The 18,763-nt window shown below is 37.2% G+C and overlaps 1 protein-coding gene across 2 annotated transcripts in view; it reads right to left on the bottom strand.

Annotated features, from left to right (window-relative positions):
* Positions 1 to 17,347, bottom strand: part of LOC149077906 (UPF0764 protein C16orf89 homolog) — a 29,336-nt gene extending 11,989 nt beyond the window's left edge. Inside the window, exons 1-6 of one of the 2 annotated variants that reach the window (XM_089241506.1) lie at positions 17,213 to 17,306; positions 14,702 to 14,910; positions 13,231 to 13,377; positions 13,046 to 13,125; positions 5,551 to 5,620; positions 826 to 979 (exon numbers count right to left, since the gene is read on the bottom strand). In XM_089241506.1, the coding sequence (XP_089097632.1) occupies positions 826 to 979; positions 5,551 to 5,620; positions 13,046 to 13,125; positions 13,231 to 13,300 (374 nt within the window). In that variant the 5' untranslated portion in view covers positions 13,301 to 13,377; positions 14,702 to 14,910; positions 17,213 to 17,306. Of the gene's footprint in view, positions 1 to 825; positions 980 to 5,550; positions 5,621 to 13,045; positions 13,126 to 13,230; positions 13,378 to 14,701; positions 14,911 to 17,212 lie in introns of both variants that reach the window. The other variant, XM_089241505.1, reaches the window with a different exon arrangement.
* Between the last annotated feature and the right edge of the window lie 1,416 nt (positions 17,348 to 18,763).

The following is an 18,763-nucleotide window of genomic DNA, read 5'->3' as shown; positions in this document are numbered from 1 at the left end:
TCCATACAAGGACATAAAAGAAGCCATCCTGGAGATTGAGGAGATCGTGGTAAAGAATGGAAGGCACGGGATCATTATTGCCGTAGACTGGAATGGACACAACTCTCTATGGGGTTTTTCCGATAATAATGAAAGAAGTGAAGACATCCTAGACTTCCTTATGTCCAAAGACCTCTTCCTTTTGAATGGCGACAACAGCACACCGACCTATGGACACACTGGATCCTTCGGCTGGCCGGATCTATCTATATGCAATCACGTGTCTCTAGCAAATGCCATACAATGGTCTGTGGGAGAGGAATATTCGGCAAGTAGTCACTCCTATATTCACATGGTGATATGTGACTCATCTCCATCAACTAGAACCCCTTGTTTCAAAACAACGCAGCGTAAGCTCTTCAATTTTATTCGTATCCTCAGAAGTACAACACCAGTCCTGATAAGACTGGTGTTGTCCTGATAAGACTAACTGTTTCTCCAGTTTCTCATTCTAGTCTAATGTTCTGGACCAACTCATTTCTTCAGTTGCTCCCTTCAGACTAGAATGAGAGGAGGCGGCAAAGTTTATGAAGCCCACAGGTGGCGAAAAATAAATTTGCCTCTGGTTTTGTATATTCAATATGAGTCACTTACCCCGGCAAGACGTAATGGTGTCGTATGACGAATATTATTCGCCATACGAATATTATTGCGAATGCGAATATTATTCGCCATACGTTGGTTTCCCGGAGGGAGCATTTTCTCAATGTAAAAATAAAAATGTGTATTAAATATACCAATGAGAATCTGCCGAGGCTCATGCGACCAATATTGATGAGAAATCACCTGGAATTCAGCAGCTCAGACAAACACTGATCAGATACTTCTTCGGTGAAGTTTATGTAACGGCATTCGATTGGTTTATCCATGAGGCTCCTGTTAACCAAACGGGTTGGATAATACAGCTCCCACGTTCCGGTATTCAATACAGGACCAATTTCTAGATTTGAAAAAAAAATAATAATTATGATAGTAATAATTATTACATTATTATTATCATAAAGAATGATTTTACATCAAGAATGACAAATGATTGCATTTGGTTGTATTTGGCGTTGGGTGGCGTTGTATTTGTATTTGTATTTGTATTTGATAGTAATAATTATTACATTATTATTATCATAAAGAATGATTTTACATCAAGAATGACAAATGATTGCATTTGGTTGTGATCGAAACGGACTGGTGTCGAGCAGCTGTGGAAAAAATATTTGGTCCCCGGTTTAACGCCAGCACAAGCTTCCCTGAGTTCTGGCTTCCTGACTGTAAGTAAGCGAGTAAGTATTCTATTGATATGGTACCAATCAAGGATGGCAATGCACATACAAGAAGGAAAACAACACAGAACAGAAATAAAACACACAAGCATAGAAAAAATTAATCACAATCAGAACAAAATAGATTATCGGAGTTATTGAGGAGCGAGAGACAGTTATCGGGGGGAGGGGGGGGGGGAGGGGGACCACATGCAGAAACAAACAAACACAAAATGGGTACAATGTTACAAAATGGGCCAATATCAAATGGTCGAGGGGATAATCATATAAATTTAAACAAAAAAATGGGGGATATTACATCATGGAAAAAACTAAATGAACAGAAGTAGCATCATGCAATCATCATGTAATGTATCAATAATAAATCATGTAATGTATCAATAATAAATCATGTAATGTATCAATAATAAATCATGTAATGTATCAATAATAAATCATGTAATGTATCAATAATAAATCATGTAATGTATCAATAATAAATCATGTAATGTATCAATAATAAATCATGTAATGTATCAATAATAAATCATGTAATGTATCAATAATAAATCATGTAATGTATCAATAATAAATCATGTAATGTATCAATAATAAATCATGTAATGTATCAATAATAAATCATGTAATGTATCAATAATAAATCATGTAATGTATCAATAATAAATCATGTAATGTATCAATAATAAATCATGTGATCATCATGTAATGCATCATCATAAATAGCATCAATGACCGGGAACGGCCTGGGGCAACATGTGTGTGTGGAGGGGGTGGGATTAATTGGGTACTTCGATGAACGTGATTATTTTCATAATATCTTTGATGTAGTAGAAGATGTCACGACAGAATTCTCGAGGAGGGTTCGAAAAGAGTCTCCAAAAGTTCTCGCGTTCGTAAAAAGTTAGATTTGTATTCAGTGATTAGAGTGGACTTTTGGGTGGCGAAGAAATTACATTCAAATGGAAGATATTACTGCGGCCATCCATCCATCCAGCGAATATGTCACTGCGACTACGTATAGGATTGCAGAATGAACACGAATCTTCAGGTGAGAATTCGAACTGGAGGCCTTTGAATGTATAGAGCACAAAAGGGGAGATTCTTATTCTAACAAGGTTTCTACGAAAGCATAAAGAAATATTATGCCGCAAATAAGGTTGGATTACAATATTACAATCGAAAATGTTAGCAAATAAGTAGCGTGTTGATGCGAGCAGATTCAGTCTGTCCTCACGGATAGAGTGATCAATGAAGGTGCGCATAACGGAGTCGAAAAACCGACAGTACAAGGGACCATTGAGGCAAATTCCAAATATCTGGTCGCCCAAGTTTGTTGGAAGAGGATTTCAAGGTGTTGACCCAATCGTCGGGATCCGACAGACGGGAGAGTGAAGAGAAACAGATTTTTATAGGAAGCCTGTCACTATCCATTTTCATGAGCCTTAGCCGAAATTTGACGTACTGCTTGAAAACACCATTACATTTGCGGCGAATGAAAATGTACCAGATGGGGTGGGGGAAAGGAAGACCTAAATACGTATAGTTACGAACTATTTCAAGTTCTACTCCATCCCAAAAATGATGTGTTTTTGGGGAGGCGACATGACTGTATGAAATTATGGTTGGACACGTCGTGCTATCTGGGGTGAACAACCTTTTTAGTCGGCGGGCCAGACACTTGAATGCATGGGGTGCCATATGACCCGTATTAAGCGAGACTATCGCGTAATTTTGGCCGTCCCGACATTTTTTTGAATAAAACGTCCCGTTTTTTTGCCCTGTTTTCAACGAGGGTTGCTGAAATTTTCCAAATCAAGAATTAAGGTTATTTTCATGAATCATAAATTATGTTACGATAGTTACGACTCTATCGTAATTGATTGTAGTCACATAAAAATATTTTTCTTGCATGTCCAAACAACTACTTCTTTTTAGTGAATTACACTCATGTCCATAAATTAAGGATAATTCAGAATCACACGGAAATCGAAATCTAAAGTAAAAATTTCACCTGTAGAATTATCACACACATCTGCAGGAATGACATGCAAATTTCAGGAAGCCACCAGATGATGCCGATAGTACGTCACAATGAGGAGAGTGTAGGGGGGGGGTATATAAGGAATAGTGGCAAAGAAGTAAAATTGTTCACAAGAGTTCTGTAAGGCGCTCAGTGCCATAAGCGAATAGTTATAACACAGAGAGGACGCATGTGGATGATTTATAGTCCGGGCTGCAACTAGATGCTTGGTCACCCAGGGCAAGTGCGCATTTTGGCGTCCCCTTGTAATGTTGAAGGAGAGGTTTGAGAATAAAATTTGCGCCCCCTTTGGTTCAGCGCCCGGGGCACGATACCCGCCTGCTCACCCCTAGTTGCGGCCCTGGCGATAGTTAGCAACTTTATGTGCCTTTGACAACTTTTTGGTTGCTATTGGCAACTTTACTTACCTTTAATAATTTTTCCTTCTGTAATTGGTAACATCACTTGTGCCTTTGACATAGTTTTTGGATGTAATTAGCAAAAATATTTGCATTGAACAATTTTTTGTTGGTAATTGGCAATGTCTCGTATATGAATCTTCAATTTCCCGTATTTTCATGAAGTCAAGTAAAGTGAAGCTGTCAATTACAGCCAAATAATTGTCAAAGGCCGTTAAAGTTTCCACCTTTCGCTACCGAAAAACCGGTAATGGCAGAAATTGGGGACTACTGCAATTCACAATGAATGGAAATTCAATTCTCACACACAAATTATTTTTTTATTTTATTTATAAAACAAAGCTGCAGGTTTAAACCCAATTACAGCTTGCAGTAAAAATAAAAATTTGCACAGAATAGAAAAAGCGACATGATAAAGTACACAAAAGACAAATAAAAAGTAACAAAGAATTACGCAAAATACAAAAATTCTATACAAAGATATATACAACGCAATCACGGCAAAAATCTTCTAAAGTCAGTAACAGACGAATGAAAAATATCCAGATGTTGAGGAAGCGCATTATAAAATTCAGAAAATCTGTTTATAGCACAGAAATGACCAATTATGTGTCAAATATGTGAGAATAATATGCTGTACACATATACATGATATGATAATATGAATGCATAATTAATTATGATAGACATAATTATCATAATAGACATAATTATCATTATAGACATAATTATCATGATATAATTTATAAGTCACGAATAGAGACCCGAAGTTTAGGCACTAAAAATTGAAAAAATAGGCAAGCAAAAAGACCCCCCTCCCTCCCCAGACATTTGGCCTGTCCTGAGCGTACGAGTGAGCGTTCGTAAGAGTGATCAAATGAGTTGGACAATTCACCCTGATTGTATGAATGAGTGGCCGTATGAATGACCGCATGAGTGACCAAGTAAGTAACTGTATCAAGCTAACAACTGATCAAGCTCATGACGATATGAGCCCTGAAGGAGTATTAACAACCTGTGTATAAACAACCACCCATTTTCTCCCTTTCCATGTTCTAACAACACCAAGGCTATTGCGTTGGGCGCTTAACCTTCGAACGCCATTCCACATATGGAATAGCCATATAACCAGTGTTTTACGGGACACGAAATATTAACGAAAATATGTCTTTTTAATTTTGGCAAATTCATCTGATGAAATTCAAAATAAAAGTAATGAATTAAAATTTGGTGCCCTCTGCAGGAGCCACCCACGACTTAGCACCACTGCTAAGTGAATTCTTTGAACACGGAATTACTGTCAAGTGTGAGGTATATTGTGAGGTATTGCCAGGAAGAAAAATCGTCTTGTAATGTTGAGCATGTTGGGTGATGTTGTGGCCAAGCAAACAACCAATCTTCTTGTCGAATTTCTCTGAATCACCGATCACACATCCACGTAGTCAACATCTGTCATTATGCGACTTCCATTTGTTCGGTCTCTCTCAAAAAGCATCTGGACCGACGAAGGTTAGCCTCGAAAACTGAGGTTGAAGATCTGTCACAGGTGAAGGACTTCTTTGCGTAGGACATGCACTGACTTGCGAAGCAATGGGACCTTTGCTTTCACGGCCATAGCAACTAGTACTAACTGGTACCAGGAATTCTCACCCACCCTCATACATTTGGCACGTCTCAGTTCCAGTGACCGTCTCATAAGCCTGATGTGCAACAAGCAAACCTTACTTGACAGTTGTTTATTAAAATCATGCCCGGTACTGTTTTGTATTGTGAGATGCAATAATTCGGTACTTACGTTGAAACTGTTCCAGCTTTTCCTTTTTCAACCGCGACTTACTTTTACTGAGAACGTCTTCGGCTGATTTCTGAAATGAAAAAGTTTGAAAAAAATATTAAATTATATATTTCATTAATGCTGAAAAATTTCTTTCATTAATGCGGGAATTATCCTTCATTAATTCTGGAATTATTTCCTTTGCTAATTACCGCTGTGGTGGTCGAGTGGTTATAGTGACGGACTCGCGATGCGAGGATCCGGGTTCGAACCCCACAGTGGTGGTCGACTGAAGTTGGTTTTCTGTGGTTCCCAACTTCAAGGCGCAAATGCGAGCCGATCTCCCCGTTAAAAAGTCTCGCCACAGAGAGCAACAGTCCTACAACGATAGATCATTCAATCATAACACTTCACTCATAGTTTGAAAAACTGGTGGCAGATGGCAGAACTACACATAACAAGCATAACAAGCAACAAAAAAAACTTCACGTCAGGTTTCACTACACGTACACGCACATTCCCGCATATACCGATTCGTTGGGGGTTCCGCAAGGAAGGGGGGTGTGTGTGGGCGGGGTGCATGTGTGGTGTAGCAGTAGTAGGTAGGGCCTCCAAAAAATGGCTCGGGGATCCATGATGTTCTTGGGTCAGCCACCTCGTTGGGCAATGTGGCGTTGTATGTGTATTGTTATTTCTTTCACTACTTATAGAATTATCTCTTTCATTACTTAATGGAATTATCTCTTTCATTAATTTTGGAATTATCTCATCGATGCTGAAATTAATTCTTTCATTTATTGTTTTAAAAACTCCTATTTATGCCATAAGGAAATAATGTAGATTGTGCCGAGAGATATTCACCGAGTCACGTGATCTTCCGACGAATCATGTTGCGGATAACGTTCTCAGCACTGCCAAGGCGAAAACCGCTGACGTCATACTCGCTCCAGTAATACAAGCTCGATGCCTCAAACATATCAGTGCCTCTGCAAAAGTGAGGGAAACAGTGGCATCTTGACGGAGCCCAGTCCCAGAACCACAAGTCAAACTGGGACTTGTGGACCCCCCCATATTCACACAGCACCTTAGTTAATTCATTGAAAGTATTAAAATTAGTTCTTTCAAATTAAAATATAATTTTTTTTCTCGAAAATTTTGAAATTATAAATCATTTCAAATTTTTATTTATTTACAAAAAGAATTTTCGTCGACTTTGAAATTATTCTGAGATAATTTTTATTCACTTCAAAAAATTATAATTTTATTAAATGTCTTCCATCGAATCTGAATTAGGTTCTTGCGCTAATTATGGAATTATTTATTTTATTAGTCTGTATAGTTTCCTGTTTTTTTTATTTTTTTCATTGTATATGTTACGGTAAATATTATAAATCGTATAATAATCGGTTATTATGCATACTTACCAATCATCTTGGTATGTTTGATAAATTTTTCACTTTTACCATTGGATATGCGTAATATTTAAGCGCCGTTGGCGAATTTGTCAAATACTGTAAACATTATCACTTTTACTAGTGATTATGTATAAAACCAAGTGCGTTGGCGAATTAGATACTTGAAATTTATCGCCTCCATCTGTGATTATGCATAATACCCTAGCGTAAGTGGTGAATTAAATAAATATAAGAAATTCCAAATAAGTCTAGTATATGTGATGAAAATAGTTAGACCCCGATATAATGATAACAAATTTTACGATCGTACCCTGATATAATGACACAATACATGTAAGATAGAGGAATTAAGAAATTTACCAACGACACTTGGGTACAATGCATAATCGCCGGTAAAAGTGATAAATTTATCACACCAAAATGCTTACCAAAACCGCATTTATCACATTCACCGTAACATATGGTGAAATTATATATGTTACGGTAAAAGCCCGAAGAGTGGTAAAACCTAGGTTTTACCGGTAAATCCTAGCTTTTACCAAGTCGAGTTGGTAAAAGCCCGAAATACGCTTGAAAACGTATACATTTCGGGCTTTTACCAAGCACTACGGTAAAAGCTGACATTTCGTAACTTTCATGAAAATTAGTAAAATTGTGAATTTTCTAATTTTTATAAATTTGAAAGCTTGTAATTTATTAATCACAACGATCCCGATGCTAATTTAAATCTTAATTAATTAACTAATTAGTCGTTCAAATTCGTCAAAATTAGTAAAATTGCAAATTTTCTGATTTTTATAAATTTGAAAGCTTGTAATTTAGTAATCACAACGATCAAGATGCTAATTAAAATATTAATTAATTAACTAATTAGTGATTAAAATTCGTAAAAATGAGTGAAATTGTGAATTTTTCTAATTTTTATAAATTTGAAAGCTTGTGATTTATTAATCACAACGATCCCGATGCTAATTAAAATCTTAATTAATTAACTAATTAGTCGTTCAAATTCGTCAAAATTAGTAAAATTGCGAATTTTCTGATTTTTATAAATTTGAAAGCTTGTAATTTAGTAATCACAACGATCCAGATGCTAATTAAAATATTAATTAATTAACTAATTAGTGATTAAAATTCGTAAAAATGAGTAAAATTGTGAATTTTTCTAATTTTTATAAATTTGAAATCTTGTCATTTATTAATCACAACGATCGCGATTCTAATTAAAATCAAAATTAATTAACTAATTAGTCGTTCAAATTCGTCAAAATTAGTAAAATTGCGAATTTTCTGATTTTTATAAATTTGAAAGCTTGTAATTTAGTAATCACAACGATCCAGATGCTAATTAAAATATTAATTAATTAACTAATTAGTGATTAAAATTCGTAAAAATGAGTAAAATTGCGAATTTTCTGATTTTTATGAATTTGAAAGCTTGTAATTTAGTAATCACAACGATCCAGATGCTAATTAAAATATTAATTAATTAACTAATTAGTGATTAAAATTCGTAAAAATGAGTAAAATTGTGAATTTTTCTAATTTTTATAAATTTGAAATCTTGTCATTTATTAATCACAACGATCCCGATGCTAATTAAAATCTTAATTAATTAACTAATTAGTCGTTCAAATTAATCAAAATTAGTTAAATTGCGAATTTTTTAATTTTCATAAATTTGAAAGCTTGTAACTTATCAATCGCAACGATCCTGGTGGTAATAAAGATCATAATTAATTAACTAATTAGTCATTCAAGTTCATGAAGTTTTCTAATTTTCTCAATGCCATCGAGTGCACACGTTCCAGATATTTTAATGATCAGGCAGTAAACAGTAATTATACAGCTCATTTCGGGATTTTTCATCTCGGGAACAACCAAAACCAATCGGCAAATTTTGGAAAAAGTATGTTATTATATAGTGTTGTGATATATTCAATCGTAATAACTGTAATTTACAAATTCTGAAAATGATTGATTACGATTGTTTTGGGAAATTTATTGAATTTAATTTATAGTAATTGTTCCAGCTAATGTGTTTTTCGAATAGCCAAAAATCTTATTCCTATTAATTATCTTTAAACGAATTTCCAATCAAAGTTGGTTTAAAGAAATGTTCTATAAATCATTGTCATTGCTTAAGCAGCGTGGGTTCCAAGCGCAGTGAGTAGGAGTTGTTAAATTTTATTTTCCACAATTTTTGGAACTGCTAGAAATCTTGTGTGAAAAAAAAAAAGCCAGCCAAAACCACTTGTCTGAACTATCCTGTATCAATAACTTTTTACTCTTTTTTTCACAACAAAATTGCTAAATTTTGTCGGACAGTTATCTACTCTACGGGAAGTTTTGAAGCTCTTTTAAAGTGTGCTTTACTATGGATATTTTGAAAGGCCTCACGCGTGAGGCATTATCTTATTAGCACTGTCCCCCTCCCAGGAGCGGTTCGAGCTTATCCGCCGTATGGGACCGTCGTGAGACAGTTTAGTTTTTCCTATGATGATGTGTCACTCTCCGCTATCCACACGAAGGTTTTTTTTAACAGCTGGCTGATGCTAAGATAAATCCAGAAAAGAAAATTCAACTGTCCTTGCGGGGAATTGAACCCACTTCCTCTTACTTGCCGGGTGAGCACACTGAACTACAAAGTAAACGAATCCTCTTTCCTTGCAGCTCGCGTGCTCTGAACGGGATCGTACATAGACAGCCAGACTGCTGTCAAAACTTTCGCAGCAGAGAGTGACATCATTTTCGGATAAATTACCATCTCGTGGCAATGTCAGAAATTGTGAGCTTCGGGCTGAGTTAGGTCTGGCTGTCCATGTACGGCTCCATTCAGCGCACACAAGCTCCAAGCAAAGAGGATTCGTTGGTTTTGTGGTCTAGTACGCTCACCCGGCAAGTGAGAAGACGTAGGTCCGCACAAGGGCGCTTAAATGTTCTTTCCTGGATTTATCTTCCAGCAGTCAAAACCTTCGTAGTAATAGCGGCGAGAGACATCATCGTCGGATATTATCAAAGCCTTTGAAAGTAGGAAAAGAAAAGCGTTAGCGAAAAGGGGGAAACACCTTCAATGCCCGTGCTTAGAAATATTCACACTATAATTCTGCCTCAGATTAATTACTTCGGAAGTATAAAATTTCATTTATTTATTTATAGGTTCAATGTCGAGTAAAATATACTTGTAAGAACCGGGTGGTGGGGGACACCAAAACCATTCAAGTGCTCAGGGCCTCCAAACATCTTAATCCGGCCCTGTTAAAAGACAGCTAGATGCTGTCTTTTTAATCTCCCTTTTCCTCCTAGAATGTGCCAATCTCAAATGGCTGGACTTGAATCACTATGGCCTTCTTTCGAAGGGCTCGAACACTTTTCAAACGAGCAATAATACAAACCAAATCCAGCTCCTGGAATAGGCTCTGCACGCAAGCTGCTACGGAATATGGTATGCCCTATAAGGCAGTATTTCGACCCAGGCGAACGCAGATGCAACTTCCAATGCAGTCCATCTCCACACCAAAAGCTATAACAGAGAAACATCTGGCAAGCCTTTTCCCAGAGTTGTGTGCATCAATACCGATCCAAAACAACCATCTGAACAGCCCTCTTGCATAGCCACCATTTGAAGGACATGAGGTCTTACGAATAATACAAGGTGATTCAGAAAAGATGGGAGAAACTTTAAGAAGTGATAGTTCACCCAATACAAACAATTGTCATCAAAGAATGCATGATCTAACATCAAACGTAAACGCGCTAGTGCCTTTCGAAACGGCCGCTTCGCAAACGTTAAAACGGCATTCCCGTTGAAATTTATCGGAATAAAAATAACACCATTCATGCATGCAAATGTAACCTGGAGAAGAAAAAGAAATCGTATGCAGATCTGCGTCACAGTGAATAAAAGGCGTGGACTCAGTATTACTAAAGTGCGTCATTATCCAGTACGTTACAACTGTTAGAACGGTTGCACGCTGGCATAAATTTACAAGGCTGAAGTCCGCGCCTTTTATTCACTGTGACGCAGATTTGAGTACTGTTTCTTCTTTTTTCCCAGGTTACATTTGCATGCACACACATTGGTGTTCTTTATCTCCAGATAATTTTCAACAGGAATGCCGTTTTAATGTTTGCGGAGCAGCCGTTTCGAAACGCGCTCCCGCGTTTGCGTTTCATGTTAGACCATGCATTCTTTGATGACAATTGTTTGTGTTGGTGTGTACTATCGCCTCTTGAAGTTTTTCCATCATTTGTGAATCACCCTGAAGATGGACAGAAGAAAAGTGCTCGAAAAACTTTTTATACAAAGATTCTCCTACTATGTTGACCAGGACGGCCTCCTTCATCTTTTCAATTTGGTTTTTGTATGGCTCACTCAACACATGATGCCCTTCATTTAATGGAACAGATTGAGAATAGGAGGAAGGAACATCTACTCACATCGTTATCTCCCTCGACATTAAGAGAGCTTTTAATTGTGTGCTTCATGAGGTAATAACTAATAGCCTTCGAATTATGTCTACTCCTCTTCAGCTAAGAAAAATTTTGGAGGACATTTTCTCGGGGCGCACCCGATCACTCTTAATATAAGTACAACACCAGCATCCAAAACGTTGGTTTGAGGTTGCCCCCAGGGCTTATGTGGCGGAAGGAATACTACACGATTCATCCTAGAAAGCTACCCGCTTTCTAGGAATACTACATTCGATTCATTACTTCTACTCCAGTGGGCCTCGAGGATCACAGCATAAGCCTTTGCCGATGACTTCCTTCTCTTGATGTCTGCTAAGGAACCCACTGAAATTACAGCTTCTGTCAACGCTGCGTTGACACAGATCTCCAAATGTTTACAACAAAATGATCTGCAAGTGGAACCATCCAAGTCATCATTTCTCTGGCAAAACAAGAGGAAAAAGAGTCCCGCTATGAAAACTAACGGGGAACAAATTAAGTTTGCCGAAAAAGGTCTCAAAATTTTCGGAATATGGTTCGTCAACAAGCTAATATTTCTTACACACTCACATTACTTACTTAGAAAAGCTATCAATACGCTAGATCATTTCAGACGATTATTGGGTGCAGGGTGGGGATACCATCGTAATCTGAGGAACACCCTCTACAGAACTGTACTGCATCGACAGATTGCCCTTGGGGCTCCCATCTGATTTTCTACCCCCTCTGCTCGGCGCCTGGCAAAGATGGACGTGATTCAAAGACAAGCTCTAATTTATATCACGCGAGCGTATCGAACCATGGCCACCATTTGTTTTACAGATTGCAACTGGTAACCCCCCCCCCCCGGGACTAGCTATAAAATCTTTTGAGATTTATGAAAATTGGAAAATTCGCAATTATACCGATTTGCACGAATTTGAATGACTAATTAGTTAATAAACTATGACAAGCATCAATATCATTGTCATTAATAAATTACAAGCTTTCAAATTTATAAAAATTCAAAATTTTACTAATTTTGACGAATTTGAAGCACTAATTAGTTGATTAATTATACTTTAATTAGCATCGGGATCATTGTGATTACTAAATTACAAGCTTTCAAATTTATCAAAATTAAAAAATTCACAATTTTACTAATTTTGATGAATTTGAATGATTAGTTAGTTAATTAATTATGATCTTAATTAGCACCAGGATCATTGTGGTTGATAAATGACAAGCTTTCAAATTTATGAAAATTAAGAAATTTGAAATTTTACTAATTTTGACGAATTTGAACGACTAATTAGTTAATTAATTAAAATTTTAATTAGAATCGGGATCGTTGTGATTAATAAATTACAAGCTTTCAAATTTATAAAAATTAGAAAATTCACATTTTTACTAATTTTCATGAAAGTTACGAAATGTCAGCTTTTACCGTAGTGCTTGGTAAAAGCCCGAAATGTATACGTTTTCAAGCGTATTTCGGGCTTTCACCAACTCGACTTGGTAAAACCTAGGATTTACCAGCGCGCATATTTTCATATACGTATGTTGTTTATGGAGTTTTTTGGATCTGAAAAATGTTTGGGGTCTCTGTGCCCCAATCTGAAGTCTTTGAGAAAATAAAAATCTCGTAAATTATGTAAAAAAAATAACACCTGGATATTACGGATGTTATCGATGATATCTTTCGGTACATTTTCCCAATCGATACGGTTTTCGAGGACCTTCATTTGGTCTGAAAATGGACATGAGAGAGACATCAGTTACCGAAAACACAATTAAAGCTGTATCTATTGAAAATCATTTATCGGAAAATAAACTTCATTCTCTAAACACATACCAACCAGCATGGTCATGGACACAACGCCATCTAGATTCATGAACCGCTCATTATCGACTACGTATTTCATGGATTTCGACCACGTGCCCAGTAATTTCCTCAGCAGAGGCTCGTCGCATTCTTCGGCAACGCTCGGCGTTATCAGCGCTGTAACGAGGACATTGCACTTGTTATTTAGTACCAAGAGCACAACATACTCTCGTGTATTTCTGTGAACTTTAAAGCACTATCAATGTATTTCGTGGTGATATAAAATGTCGGCACATAATACACTGGGGGTGAGGGGGGGGGCTACAGCAGGATGTGGGGCCATGTGGGTCTCCATAACCGGTTGAACCCATGGTTAGGATTCACGAGGTTGAAGCCCCGTGAGTCTATTACTACTACTACTACTAAACCGTACATGCACCTTACCTCGTATACATTCCTCTAAGGAATTTCTAACGAATCGGCACTGCCGGAATGTGTTCTAAGTGTATGTGTGGGCGTAACGTATTTATATAATGGAGTTGCACTTGTTTCGTGTTCGTTCTGCTATCTGTCTTCCATTTTCTGAAGTAAAGATGGAAAATGATTGAATTTTCATGTTTTGTCAGTATCGTGTTGTAGGTGTGTCTGTTCTCTGCGGAGAGACTTTTTCAAATGGGAGATGTGGCTCTGTCAGCCTATTGGGAGGCATATTCACGAATCGAGTGCTTTGATTTTAACCATCACCAGAAGAAAGGCACCCCCAAGAGAACTTTAACATACGACTTTAACTGAAATAATCTTGATGCTAATCATTGATGAATCATAGGGCATTCATCTGAGTTGTCGATGAATATCTCGTAAGAGTAAGAAATCAAGCATCTATCCTCAATACTGCACTATGTGACCTGCACTAGGTGAGCACTATGAACCCTACAATGGTAGAGCTGGCGGGGCTCTAGCAGGGGGAAATTATGTTTTTACATAAAGTGTGCACTTCAATTTTTTTTTTCCAGATAGGTGGCTCATTGCCTTTTATTTCCCTTGTGCAGACCTGTTTCTTTGTTCACAGAATTTCGTTATATCTGCGGAATGATAAAATAACATGCTGAATTATTTTACATAGGGAATTTTTTTTTTGAGCAGCTAAAAAATTCTGTGTACACGGACGTATTCTTAGACTCTAAATGTTCATTTTTTGTAAATTTATTCACCATGAAAAAATGGTGCCTTTCTTAGGTGTTTTCGTTCAGTGACCAACAAACGGGTAAAAATAAAATTTCAGCAGTAAAAATGTGCCTTCTAGGAAAATATTGAAAATAATCATTACACAGTACAGTATTATATTACGTATGAGCCCTTCCGCCACATGTCAAAAATGTTTTTTCATTTCTTCGATTTAAATCAGCAACCGGATTTCGATCAATTTGTCGAATAAAAAAATTTAAAATGACATGAGTTAATATTTTATAAGCAATAATATTAATTAAATTATCAAGTTTACCTCACAAATTTAACAGTTGTTATTTGTTGATTGTAACTTTGCCGCTGTTGTGGTCGAGTGGTTATAGTGCCAGACTCGTGATGCGAGGATCCGGGTTCGAACCCCACAGTGGTGGTCGGCTGAAGTTGGTTTTCTGTGGTTCCCAACTTCAAGGCGCAAATGCGAGCCGATCTCCCCGTTAAAAAGTCTCGCCACAGAGAGCAACAGTCCTACAACGGTAAATCATTCAATCATAACACTTCACTCATAGTTAGAAAAACTGGGGGCAGATGACAGCACTACACATAACAAGCATTACACAGAAACAAACTTTACGTCAGGTTGCACTACACGTACACGCACATTCCCGCATGTACCGATTCGTTGGGGGTTCCGCGGGGGCGGGGTGCATGTGTGGTGTAGCAGTAGTAGGTAGGGCCTCCAAAAAATGGCTCGGGGATCCATGATGTTCTTAAGTCAGCCACCTCGTTGGGCAATTTGCCTGTTGTGGCGTTGTATTTGCATTTGTAAATTAACATAAGTAAAACTCGCTAATTGTAATTTATATTGTGTGTGTTGTATTTGTATGTATTGTATTGTATGTACGTGTGTATTGCATTTGTATGTATGTGTGTGTGTGTATTTGTTATGTGACCTAATCAGCATAGATTTTTTAATCTAATATAATTGTCAAATGTTCAAGAGTTACGTAATATGATTCTGAGGAGTGTATTGATGGTCTGTAAATTCTAATGACCATTTGTAACCTTATACTCTATTTTTCTATTTCATAATTATATATTTTTTAAATATGTTTGTCAAATGTTTAGAAATCATATTGAATGGTTTTGGTGACATCGTTGGCGTTTTCACGTGTATACACATATTATTTTTTGTCTAAATGGAAATATATTGCAAAATATGCTGTAAACTTATGTTGTGTTCATCACTTTGTGAAAAACTGATTGTTTAATATTGTAGATATTGAGAATATTTGCAATCGACGAGATTTATTTTTGAAAGCAAGTGTAATCTGATGGGGTAGAAGATGTTTTAACCCCTGAAAACTGTTGACAGTATATTGATATTGTTTTGTATTAGTGAGAATTTTATATATAAAGGGTTATATATAATTAAAAAAAATTACTGGCGGTTGTTTTTAAGCAACCATTTTGCCATTGACTGATCAATATCTCTACCTAAGTAGAGAAACCAAGACGAAGAAGACGAGAGCTTAATGCTCGGTACTTCGCGTCAACTAGCTACGGTAATTTATCTTGTTCTAACAATCCTGTAGTAGAACCCCTTCCGCGACCTACCAAATGGAACTGTTACAATTCTTCGATTAAAATCAGCAACCGGATTCTAAAATTAAAATCGAAAACACTATGCGGGCCAAGGGCGGCTCACTGACTGAGGTCGATACATTTTCTCAGGGCGTACCGAGTATTTATGACTCACATAACCTTTTCTGCTTGATGCTGCTCCGTACGAACTGGATTAAGAAGTTAAGAAACTTTGTATGCGATAGTTGGGTGTGTGAGTGTACGTTTATAAGAGGCGTGTCATTACAAGATAATAAAATTCACATCCTATGCTGTGAATTTTATGCTGTGACTCAGAGAGTCAGTATATATCAAGCATACTGACAAGCCAAAATACACAATACAAGCCAAGAGCAATTCCTAAATCCTAAATATGACATAGTGGCCTGTGGGTTCCGACTGAAATTGGCAAACAGTGCATACCCCCTGAGCTATTTCTTAGCCATCCTGGATTATTACTATCGGTGTTGAGGGGGGCACCTGACACTTATATCGCACAGAAACAAAATATTCATCTGGAAAAAATTTAAGACATTTTGTAGAGTTGTTTAGTGATGGTTTAGTGATTTCCACTATGGAAGTCATAAAGCGGATCAGCGAAATTTTAAAGCCTACTTAGAAGGTTAAAAGTGCAAAGAGTGATCTAACTTATCTAGAAAACTTTAAAAAAAGTAATCTTTCGAAATTTTTCTTCACAACCGTACGAGCGGAAACGAATCTAGATGATGTCACATCCTAAGCTTTTTTCCCAGCTAATGCAAAATCAAAACAAAGATTGATTATATGGCGGCATTTTCTTTCTGAAAAGGAAAAACCATGTTTTTTCCCGACTAATTCAAAATCTTTTCCTCTCCCATACACAACGCACACAAACATTTACTGATTTACATTAGATACACCTTCACAGACTTTTGCTAGACTGTTCTTAGCCGATAGAGCGGTTAGACGGCCCAAGTGGGCTATGACTCCGATAAACTTCATTTCTGTTCAGGTCGGCGCATGTGCCCCAATATCCCCAGAGGAAAAAAAAAAAGAATTATTCATCAATAAGGCTATATAAATATTTTACTGGTCACTACTGAGATAGAGACGTAATCACATTGGCACAGAGATGTTGCGATCAATACGGTTTGAGGATATACGGGTTATATATTGATCTATTACGTAGCATTAAATATATATAAAAGTTTGTTTTGGTCGTACTTACCCGAACCAACGAACAAAACGATCCACGCGGAAAGATCGAGTGATTTCATGTTCTCAGTACAGACTATTCTTGAAGGTAAGAATAAAAGTAAGACGCGTGTAAAGATCAGAGTGGCCGAGCCACCTGTTGCTATTATTGATCCCGTTCGAGTCCTTAATCCTGTCCGCAAATATCAGCAAGAATTTCGTGCGTAGATCCATGGGTATTAGAATAAACAGAGTAAAAATAGTTGTGTTGTCACAGGTTGGATGTTGTTTTCCTTCCCTTTTTTGCTCCCTCTTATACAGGGGTTTTCAAAATTCGAGCACATCATAGTTTACGAATGTTTTTTTTTAAATGAATATGAACCTTTTAACAGAAAATAACGGATTAGGCCGGGATTATACTATAAAAGTTTTATAAACGTTGCAAAGTTTTTCGCTACTGGCTCCCCGGACCGCCACAATGTTTTTCTCGGTGATCCGATTCAGTGGTCTAGGACTACCAATGATTTCGAACGCTGAATGTGACGTTAGTCTCATCAATCGTGCGTGGATTATTGCAGTATGCCACATTTTTAAGATAGCCTGAGATTTTTGTATAGGTCCAATTACAAACCCTCATATTGTTCATGAACAGTCTCCGCACGGGTTGCCATAAACGTCATTTAGACTACGTAGCAAGTTTGCCACATTTTGAAACGCGGCATCCTATTTCGTTTCTTCTTATTTTGGCATAGAATCTTCCTGATTGGCTCACAAATACCGCATAGTGATTGGATGTGGGGCATAGAAATCGCCAATTCTGAGCCCGATTATTTCTTTTCCTCACAATGATGATACTGGCACGAGCAGTGAATTTTTTTCCTGAATATTCTGAGGGAAAATGGATTACTTACTGACGTCACAAGCAGACTGCAGAGGCCTTCTATCTATCTCTAGGAGGTTCTGCTACATCACGCCGTCGGACTGTGCGGCCTATTTTTTTTTCCGATTTCGCTATTTATGCCAAATTCTACACAGACATTATTAATCAATGTCACTGATGAATAGCGATGAATGGCAATACTGGTTTCAACAGGATATTGCCACATGAAAAAGAAAGTTTTCATGCTTTAACGGAAATTTCTCTCGATCGTGTCATTACGCGCGGATTTGAGCCGCCTCTTCCACCGGACTTGTAACCCCAGGACTTAGGCAGCTATCTTTAAAAAAATGGCATACTGCTATAATCCACATACGATTGATAAACTCAAGACTGACATCATTGATGCAATATCAGACATTTAGGCCCCTTTCACACGGAGCGGATGCGGACGCGGGTCCGCATACCCTTTCAAACGAGCGCTGAAGATGCGGACGAATCGCCCGCATCTTTAGTTCGAAATTCGTGCATAAAAACTGTTTTTTCGCAATTTTTGTAATTATTTTTCTCCTTCACCCCTGATTCAGTGCCCATAGGCAGCCTAGAGGCATTCTTTGGTGGTTTTTATCATTGAGCCTAAAGATGCCTCCATTCAGATCCTCACAAGTAGTCGATGGGAGAAAATATCTTAAAATATTTTCAAAAAAT

Source organism: Pholcus phalangioides, unplaced genomic scaffold (assembly GCF_987345545.1).
Source record: "Pholcus phalangioides strain wild (caught in Gottingen) unplaced genomic scaffold, Ppha-v1.0 ptg000014l_1, whole genome shotgun sequence".
Taxonomy (NCBI): Eukaryota; Metazoa; Arthropoda; class Arachnida; order Araneae; family Pholcidae; genus Pholcus; species Pholcus phalangioides.
The sequence above is the reverse complement of the archived record's forward strand: the minus strand, read 5'-3'. Positions and strand labels throughout refer to the sequence as shown.